Consider the following 10,306-nt stretch of genomic DNA (forward strand, 5'->3'; position numbering starts at 1 on the left):
GCTTTACACTTACAGACTTATCACTTACTCAAATTTTTTCTTTGAATTCTTCTCCATAAGTGACAATAACCGTAACTGCTGCCTGCCTCTATGTGTCATGTGTGGTTAGTTCCTATTTCTAAATTTGGATTTATTTACAGTTCAATTAATCAATTATGATTCATGTTCCTGCCCAATAAATGTAATTTAGGGATTTCTGATTTAGGGCTTTGATTTAGTAAATTGACCCTTTTCTGATTTAGGGATTTGTTACTTATTTATATGTAAATTGATTATTGATAATATTGATTTGGGAAGATTGAAATTTTGTCTGACTTTTGGTAGGTAGGAAATAGTATAAACTGATTTAGGCATTTCTAATCTTGTTGATTTTTCATTTTTGGTTGGTTTGTTTCAGTTATGGAAAAATACTTTAAACGTACATCTACGATTTCCTGTGATGAACAAAATATCGGTGAAAGGAATGTTCGAAAGAAAAAGGATGAAAAAGATGTTGGGGATGTTGATGTTGATGTTGATGTTGGAGATGTTGGGGGTATTGGAGACGTTGGGGGTATTGATGTTGGATTTGGGGGTATTGGAGACGTTGGAAATGTTGAGGATATTGGAGATGTTGGGGATAGTGGAGGAAATGTTGAGGATATTGGAGATGTTGGTGATGTTGGGGATGTTGATGTTGCACAGCTTCCCTCTGATCCTGGATTGAGAGTTCCAATACAGAATTATGATGTTAATATTCGAGATGTGATTCGAAGAGCATATATACAAAGAGGTCATTGTCAGACTCGCAATCATATATTTCCACCCACAAGAATAGGTAAAATAGACCGACGATTTTGTGTTTCGTGGTATAATGAGCATCCCACTTGGTTGGAATACAGTATAGCAAAGGATACAGTTTTTTGCTTTTATTGTTATCTTTTCGGTTTGAATGATGGTTCATTTGTTAAAGGCGGATTTGGAAAAAGAAAGAATATATAAGAAAACACGTTGGGGCTTCAAGTAGTGCACACAATCAAGCTCGGGTCAAATATGAATTGTTCAACAATCAAGAACAAAGTATTCGATCTTGTCTCGTTAAACAATCGCATCAAGCTCGAACAAATTATCGAATCCGATTAAATGCTTCAATTGATTGTGTTCGATTTCTTCTACGACAAGGGATGACATTTCGTGGACATGATGAATCTGAAGATTCAAACAATCAAGGAAACTTTCTTGAACTATTGCATTGGTTGTGTGATCATAATCCTGAGATTAATGCCGTTGCTTTGACAAATGCACTTGAAAATTTGAAATTAACATCACCAAGAGTGCAAAAAGATATTGTAAGTGCTATTGCTTCTGAATGTCTGCATGTGATTATCGAAAATATTCGTGATAGTTTCTTCTTAATTTTAGTTGATGAATCTCGAGATATTTCTGTGAAAGAGCAAATGTCAGTTGTCATTCGTTATGTGAAGAGTGGGTGTATATTGGAACATTTTATCGGTGTCATTCATGTTTTGAATACCACAGCAGCCTCACTTAAGGCTGCAATTGATCAATTATTCTCAACGCATAGTTTAAGCATATCTAATTTGAGAGGCCAGGGATATGATGGAGCTAGTAACATACGAGGTGAGTATAATGGCCTCAAAGCACTTATTTTGAAAGAAAATCCAAGTGCTTACTATATTCATTGCTTTACTCATCAACTTCAATTAGCTCTTGTAGCCGTGGCACAGAAACATCCGAAGATTGAAACTTTCTTCACTATAGTACATAGATTGGTGAATATTGTTGGAGAATCAGCTAAACGGAGTGATCTTATTCGAGAGAATCAAAGATTGAAAATTCTTGAATCACTCAGTATTGGTGAAATATCAAGCGGAAGAGGTCTCAATCAAGAAATTACTTTTCAGCGTCCTGAGGATACACGTTGGGGCTCTCACTATAGTTGTTTAATTAACTTGATTACCATGTTTTCAACTATAGTCGAAATCATTGAGATGATTGCTACTGATTCTACAAGTACTGGAACAAGAGGTGATGCATGCATTTCATTGGAGTTGATGTTAAGATTTGAATTTGCATTTAATCTATATCTCATGAAAAAGATTTTAGGGATTTCAAACGAATTGTCAAAAGCATTACAAAGAAAAGATCAAGAAATTGTCAATGCTATGAAATTGGTGCAAATATGTAAAATACAATTCCAAACCATGAGAGATGATGGATGGAATTCTTTTTTGGGAGTGATTTGTTCGTTTTGTGAAACTCACAAGATCAATGTTCCCGATATGGATGATATGTTCGTAACTGTAGGTCGTTCACGGTGTGAGACAGTGACAAATTTGCATTATTTTCGTGTGGAAATGTTTTATGCCGACATTGATATGCAACTTCAAGAGTTGAATGATCGTTTTTCTGAAGCAAATAGTGACTTGCTTATTTGTGTTGCATGTTTATCTCCAAATAATTCATTTGCTGCTTTTGACAAGATCAAATTGATTCGACTATGTCAGTATTATCCGGTAGATTTTGACGCAGCAGATATCCTAGAACTTGATGATCAACTAGATACGTATATTATTGATATGCGCACTTCTGAAGACTTTGAAGAATTACAAGGCATTAGCGATCTTGCACAGAAGTTGGTTGTGAAGAATAAACATGAAGTGTATCCATTAGCCTACAAACTTGTGACACTAACCTTAGTTCTTCCCGTGGCTACTGCTATAGTCGAGAGAGCATTTTCTGCGATGACTTACATCAAAAATCGTCTGCGCAATCGAATTGGAGATCAATGGTTGAATGATAGTTTGATTGCATATATTGAGAAAGATGTTTTTGATAAGATTGAAAATGATGTAATTATTGAACGTTATCAAAGTATGAGAACACGTAGAGAGCAATTGTAATAAGATATATCTTATTTTAATTTTTTCATCACTTTTTTAAAAGTTCGTTACTGACCCCCTAGTCTAAAATGTCTGCGTCCGCCCATGCCCCAACTGTTCGTGTAAGAGCAGCAATGTACAGGTATAATATGATTATATACGTAAGATCAATACACATTTATACTATATCAAATAATATAAATTTATATCCCAGGTTCTGCAATCCGTTCGTTCGAAAAGTTAGTTCACAATGGAGAAATTACACAGAAATGATATAAAGGGGAAATAATATACGACGATTTCGACAACTGTAATATAACGTACTAGATGAATATTGAATCTTCCAGACCTTTTCCTCATAGAGAAATGTAGACTTTTTTTTTTTTGGAGGAGATCAAGCGTGCCTTTTCAAGGATGTATTTTAGACAGTGATGCCAACAGTTCCTCTCTCACTGTGCAGTAATTCCACAATTTACAATGCTTTACAAATGGTATTCATCTATATAGTTTTTTTATGGAATTTATATGTGATTATGGAATGCATTTAATGGAAAACCTGTGAAAGCGTCGTTCAAATTTTTCTTCAGTTACAGATTAGACTTTGAATGCTAATTATAGAAACTAGTATTTTTAGTCATATTTATCAATCAGCATAGTATTTTCGAAAAAACTTCTCACTACATGGTAAGATGTGAGTAAGTTTTATATTCTGATGCATACATGAAAATTTCCCTATTATTCAATGAAGGTCTTCAGTCGTATCCACTTTCATATACCCTATCAAAATCGGTTGGGCTCCTTCGAAACCCAAACATAAAGCAGAAGTTCCTCTAAGAGATTGCATGATCCATTTGATTTTCATTTTTATCAAAATACATTTTTTCCTTCTTCTTTTTAATCACACATTCTTCATTAAAATAATATTATATGTAAATTAATTTTTTTTTTTTCATATTTTTCATCTACACATTTCCTATTAATCTACTATTCTAAAATTCATTTTTCCATAAAAATGGGGCTCAAACAACCTTTTAATAAAAAATTTAAGCCCATGTTTGGGATCCATTTTTTCTGTCGAGAAATTATGTTTTAGAATAGTAAAAAATTGAAGAACGCATCGTTATAAAATAAGAAAAAAATTAGGATTTATTTTAAAATTATTTTATGCATAAATATGCGGTTGAAAATTAGTGTTGGAAAAATGAGTCCAAACGGGGGCTAAGCTTGAAAGAGATTTTTTTTTTTTTTAAAAATCATTTTTAACCACACATTCTATTGGATTTATAATTTTTCTCACTTTTTAGTTGCAGATTCTTTAATAAAATCATTTTTTACTTGAAGAAATCTTTCTCAAGCAAGCTCTTAGCATAGCTTTGAGTCCAAACTTCTAAAATTAGAGATTTTGAGTTTCTAACCTATTTAGTTATGTGAATATGTGTCTCATACGGCAGATACCGTCAATGCGAACATTAAAATTGTACGCGATTTTCACATGACATAAAGTTGAAGGACAAAATTAAAGTGAAAGCCAACAATTAATTTTAACAACATATTTTATGAGATTCACATTTCTATTTTAACCAAAGATTTCATCAACTTCTAACAAATACTACTAAAAATCCTGTGAGACATGTTTCTGAAAATAGTTTCTGTCAAAATATTGTGTTCTTGCTTCGATATGAGGAAATAATAAGTTTTACATTTTTTGCATATTAAAAACATGATTGACAAATAAGTTGTTTTACACTTTCACAATGAAGTTTTTGGATTTAAAACCACCATCAGAGACGAGATCTGTTAATTAATGGAATGCTCGAGATTAAAATAAGTTGAAAAAAGTTATTGAATACGTCTTAATGAGTAAATATTGATGACCTTAAGAGTGCATATATTTTCTATGAAAAACGTGTTTTTTTTACCCAAATTTCTACTTTTGTGCTATTTGATTGCCATTTTTTTCATGAAAAATATTTTCCCACTTTTGGTCACGTGACCATATTTTTCTCATAATTAAGGAAAATATTTTCTCAGGAAGAGTATAATTTTATTTTCCACGGAATTCACTCTCTCTCTCTCTCTCTCTTATTTATCCACTCTCTTATTAACCCACCAATAAAAATGGACAAGTATTGTATTTTTTAGGTTGAAATCAATCAAACACATTTAATTGACAATTTTCATACAAATAAATTCTAGGCAATTGAATTACTTAGAATTTATTTTCTTTCCATACAAATTCCATGCTTACAATCAAACGCATCCGAAGTGAAATTAAAGCGTGGTTTAACTAATAAAAATTATAATGTGAATATAATTACCTATTCGAGATAAATGAAATCTTTCTTCGACAATTTTAAACTTTAATTCGGACATCAAGTGCAGCCGGTGCTGGCCACCTAGATATTAACTTTTAAATAGACATTTTTCATTTAAGTGAGGATAATTGGATAAAGGGAAAATTGCAGCAGCGGTATCAAACCTTTCGGTTATTAGCAGAGCTTGTCCAAACCTTTCATTTGTACCACCGTGAGTATCAAACCTTTAAAAAACTGCACTTGAGGTCCAAATGGATGGTTTCTGTTAGTTTGATCATTAGTTGACCCAATAAATTGACTTTGACCAATATTAAAAGGGGTAAAATTTTAACTTTGAATTAAACTTTTAAAAAAAAAAAAAAAAAAGTCAATCAGTGTTCATCTTTTCTTTCCCAATCCCACCCCGATATCAATCCCATCCTCCTCCTCCTTGAAAGTCCACCTATAACCATCAGATAGAGCTTTACAATTTTCAAACATGGTGGGTTGCTCATTTCTCATCAGACTAGTCCTCCCATTCACAGGCACTGGCGATGGTGCATAAGTTTCAGTCCCATTAGAAAAATTTCTGAACAAAATGTGACTTTAATTTTATCCCACGTTACGTTTTTGCGCAAATTAACCAGAAAGCTATAATTTTTATAGGTCTGGTTCAAAATTTGGTGTTGTACCATAACGAATTCGGAAATGAAGTTGAGGATAGTTGTACTGGTCCGAGGGCAATATGAATCCGAAACATGAATGAAAAAAATAAAGAACCATAAAGAACCTGTGAGGAAGCATCTGAAAGAGAAGATGAACAGTGATTGAATTTTTTTTTGTTTTTTGTTTTTAAGTTTAATTCAAAGTTACAATTTTACCCTTTTTAATATTAGTCAAAGTCAATTTATTGGATCAACTAACGGTCAAACTAACAGAAACTATCAATTTGGATCTCAATTGCAGATTTTTTAAAGAATTGGTACTCACGGTGGTGCAAATGAAAAGTTTGGACAAACTCTGCTAATAAACGAAAGATTTGGTACCGTTGCTGCAATTTTCCCTTGGATAAAGCACATAGAGTTAAAAGGTGAGGACACGAGTACCACAAATGAAACGTTGAAGACATAGTTGCCACACTCGTGGAATATTGGGGACTTTGGAGGAATTTACCCTAAGATTAAATATGTGATAGACGGGATATATAATAAATTAATAAAAAATATGCTAGAGTAACCAGGGACCTTGTCGCAATTGCAATCAACATGGGATAATTAAAGAACATCATGGCTGAAAAAGCAGCAAATACTCAAAAAAGCCTTGTACTCCCAACTCACACAAAGAGTCTTCATAAAATCTGCAGTTGAAAAAGAAAAATTTGGGCCAAGAATGTCAGAGAAAAAAATTAGTGGGCACCAACAACTCTGGTTTCTATTAGACTTCTGATTTCTCTTTGTTTTCTCCTCATATAATATACATTTGCAAGTGTGTAATTTTTGTCCTTGTGCAATTTGTTGCCTCCTAAACACTCGTCTCTCGATGCAAAATACAGTACACACACCAGTTGAGAGCCACATAGCCTCTGTACCAGTTGACTAAGCATTTTGCAATACCATAAAACCGACCCTTTTCTGTTTGTCCTCTTCCAAATCCAGAATATGATCCCATTTTGCTGGTTAATTTGAGGTGGGCTTTGTTTTTTCTCCTTGTTTACTTTGGAATGGATGCCTATTGTGATCTCGAAGTTGATGTCAATGGAGAAGAGGTTCTCATGGTGGACAAGGTAAATATTCCATTTTCAGTTTCAGTTAAAATTCAATATTATTCATTAATGAATTCTTTTTGATATGGATTTTACTAGTATAATTTTGTAGAAATTAATGATTTTGAATGAGTTTCACTAAATTGCAATATGGGTTATCTGAAAATTTGATTATTTGGCACATTTTTTCGCAGTATAATTTGACATAATTTTCCTGTTATTATGTGGGGCTTGAGTTCTGGTGATTATTCTCTGTCAAATCCACTTATTTTCACCATTCAGACAAAGAATTTTGCTGTTTTTTTAATGGAGTTCTTTCTTGCATTTAATGTTGTTGTTATGGAGATAATGTTCATACTTTGTCGTGGCTTTTCTCTTATTTCAATTTCGAAAGTGACTATTAAAAGAGGTTGATCTCACTGTAATTACCACTGTTCTTGGCCTTTTTGATGGGATTGTAGGCATGCCTGTTTCTTAATGCCCTATACTTAATTGATTGTGTCTAAGAAGTGTTTAATTTCATTTTATGGTTTTTCTGATTTTGATTATGTTAGTCAATGACTTGATCGCTCAAGAACATGGACGAGCACCACCAAAATGCTGCGTGGGACTTTTTGTATTTGTTGCATAGCATAATTTCCTTTCTTGTTATTTCATCTATATCGATCCTTTCTTATCTAGCTTTGTATTTTGCTATAATTCTTGCAGAAAGTTCTATCATCTTATTCAGGAAGTATTAGAAAAATGTTTAGCACATTGAAAGGTGGAAAACGAAACATGAAGGTGATATACCATGACTTTCCTGGAGGAGCTGAAAATTTTGAGCTCATCACTAGGTTCTGCTACAAGAACGGAAAGATTGATATCAATCCCTTTAATATCACAGACCTAAATTGTGCTGCATATTTCTTGGAAATGAACAAATGTGTCTCTGGAAGCCAAAATTTACTTGAGCAAACGGCGAAATCACTTGAAGATATCAGGTATTGGACATGGTCTGAACTTATAGTGGCTTTGAAGCGGTGTCAAGATTTCCTTGCAGTTGCAAGCTCTTCAGGTATACTTGAAAAATGCTTGGATTCTATTGTTGGAAGGGTTGCATCATCCTGTGAAACAAGTCCATCTCCATCCGTGTCTTCTCCTGATAGTTATAAATTTCGGGCGTCATGTGACACGAGAAGTAGCGAGAGCTTGAAAAGCAGCTTCCTTCGGGTTACATGGTGGTTCGAAGATCTTGTACAGTTGGATATTCGTCTGATTGAAATGCTGGTGAAATCAATGGTGTCTAGAAACTTAAGCCATAGAATAATCAGTAAGTTTCTCTTTCATTACCAGAAATCAAGATTGGCTTCCGCCTTTTTGGACGAGAAAAGTAGGATGGTCGAAACAGTTGTTGAGATGCTTTTCTCTTTGGATTTAAGCAGTGTGTCATACAAGAGTTTGTTTGGGATGCTTCGATTTTCTTTACAAGGAAACATAAGCAAATGCAGCAGGAACAAGTTGGAAAGTATGATTGGTTCACACTTAGATCAAGCAACATTCGACGATTTTCTTGTTCCGTCTCCAATCCGGGCACGTCACCTGTACGATGTAAATCTGGTTCTTAGGCTTGTGAAATCATTTCTTGCCAAAGGAGTATGGTGTTTGCCTTTGAGTCGATTGAAAAAAGTTGTGAGCTTGGTAGATGCATATATAGCTGAAGTGGCTCCCGATCCTCATCTGAAACCATCAAAGTTCTTGGCCCTAATTAGGGCATTGCCGGACTCTGCTAGAGACTCTTTTGATGGAATCTACCAGTCCGTAGATTTGTACCTAGAGGTACGTTATAATATGCCGTGAATTCTTATGAAAAAGTAATTAACAGATTTGATTGCAAACATGAGAATAATTTCTTGATATTGATACTTTTTATTTGCATAGTTCATTTCCGAGGAAATGACTAGACCAAAAGCTCATTCCAATGGTTTATTCTTATGTTTGACAATTAACGTGTTCCAGGTTCATTCAGGGTTGTCCGAAGAAGAAAAAACGAGGGTCTGCTGTGGACTAGCTTATGAGAAACTATCACCCGGCGCCTTAAGCCACCTGGCTCAAAACAACAAATTTCCATCAAAATCTGCACTCGAAGCACTGAACTTTCAGCAGTGCAGACTCAAAAACTTGCTTCAACCCACAAATCAACCAAATAACTTCACCAACTCTCCTATTTTCCGTGAAACAGAGCGAACGGAGAAGAAAGACAAAACCCACGAACAAATCCTCCTTTATGCGGGCAATCTAGATTTTTCAATTGAGAATGAGAGTACCGGAGCACATTTACAAGGTATGCAATGGAGAGTGCTGGAACTAGAAGAGATTTGCAGGAAAATGCAAATTCAGATGACAAAGATGATGAAATCTAGGTTGTCAAACCACAGCAATGCTAAATCTGTACCTAGGCTGTGCTCATGAAATACATTTTTATTAATTTATTTATTGTATCTCCATTTGTAAATATATTTGTACATAGTCTGGGACATATTATTTTCCTTTATTTTCTGTATCATAGAAAGTGATTCGAGAAAAGTGGCTTTCACAGAGAATGAAGTATTGGCTGTATAGTAAAAGTAAGAGAAAAAGCTGTGTTGTGTTCCTGCAGAAACTGATTATTCTCTGCAATAAGTTTAAGCAAAAATGGTACAGTATGGTCAAGTCCCTTTCAAATATCATTCTCATCTAGGGACAATACATGATGTGGGGCGACAAATACTCTGTTAGAAAAGACACATCAGAGCAAAAGGAATGTTACTTTCCATCAGATTCTGGTTCTTTCCTTCTCACAACACCGTTGGCACTGTCCCAGCTCAGCTATGATACTTTTGTTACTATAGATCATTCATTTCTAGAGCATTAGAGGTGCATTCTATGGATTTCTAGAGCATTACACAATAATAAAATTTTAGATATTCCAAAATCTGTCAAAACGAGTGCGGCTACTCCAGCCCAGCCGGCAATTTTGACAGCTTGCGTTTGCTTCAAAGCTTTTATCATTGAAATTTTCACAATCATTGGAGGCCATGGATCGCTACAACTACACGTAACAAACAAATTATTTCACATACTGTCAGCAAAACGTGAGATAACCTCACTTCTATCCTTTGCACCACTAGACTAGGCCCTGGGGGGCTATGAATTGCTATCTAAGTCGTATGAAAGTTGAAAGACTCTCCGTTTAAGTTATATTGATATTTAAACACTCTTTGAGACTCATTGCTTATAAACAATTATAAGCTTTAACAAACATGCACTAAATAGATACGCTAGTTTAAAATTAGTCCATGATGCCTTCTATGAATTGATATTTAGGTACTTGTTATTATTATTATTAT

At 34.2% G+C, this 10,306-nt stretch overlaps 2 protein-coding genes across 2 annotated transcripts; both read left to right on the forward strand.

The window, feature by feature from the left end:
* The first annotated feature begins 1,163 nt into the window (after positions 1-1,163).
* LOC111368360 (zinc finger MYM-type protein 1-like) lies at positions 1,164-3,155 on the forward strand. The gene is made up of 2 exons (XM_022989590.1): positions 1,164-2,802; positions 3,097-3,155. Exons 1-2 carry the CDS (start codon positions 1,164-1,166, stop codon positions 3,153-3,155), a joined length of 1,698 nt encoding a protein of 565 aa, XP_022845358.1.
* Positions 3,156-6,463: 3,308 nt separating this feature from the next.
* LOC111368838 (BTB/POZ domain-containing protein At3g22104-like) lies at positions 6,464-9,513 on the forward strand. The gene is made up of 3 exons (XM_022990309.1): positions 6,464-6,959; positions 7,647-8,756; positions 8,937-9,513. Exons 1-3 carry the CDS (start codon positions 6,897-6,899, stop codon positions 9,387-9,389), a joined length of 1,626 nt encoding a protein of 541 aa, XP_022846077.1. The 5' UTR covers positions 6,464-6,896; the 3' UTR covers positions 9,390-9,513.
* Positions 9,514-10,306: the final 793 nt, after the last annotated feature.

The sequence above is a fragment of the Olea europaea genome, chromosome 19 (assembly GCF_002742605.1).
Source record: "Olea europaea var. sylvestris chromosome 19, O_europaea_v1, whole genome shotgun sequence".
Lineage (NCBI taxonomy): Eukaryota > Viridiplantae > Streptophyta > Magnoliopsida > Lamiales > Oleaceae > Olea > Olea europaea.

What these genes read in the sequence shown, in the direction of transcription:
- LOC111368838 (XM_022990309.1), top strand. Translation starts at nt 6,897, where the DNA reads ATGGATGCCTATTGTGATCTCGAAGTTGATGTCAATGGAGAAGAGGTT. An exon ending in AGGTTCTCATGGTGGACAAG is followed by an intron (nt 6,960 to 7,646) that starts GTAAATATTCCA and finishes TAATTCTTGCAG; the next exon opens with AAAGTTCTATCATCTTATTC. An exon ending in CCGTAGATTTGTACCTAGAG is followed by an intron (nt 8,757 to 8,936) that starts GTACGTTATAAT and finishes AACGTGTTCCAG; the next exon opens with GTTCATTCAGGGTTGTCCGA.
- LOC111368360 (XM_022989590.1), top strand. Translation starts at nt 1,164, where the DNA reads ATGACATTTCGTGGACATGATGAATCTGAAGATTCAAACAATCAAGGA. An exon ending in AGATCAATGGTTGAATGATA is followed by an intron (nt 2,803 to 3,096) that starts GTTTGATTGCAT and finishes TTTATATCCCAG; the next exon opens with GTTCTGCAATCCGTTCGTTC.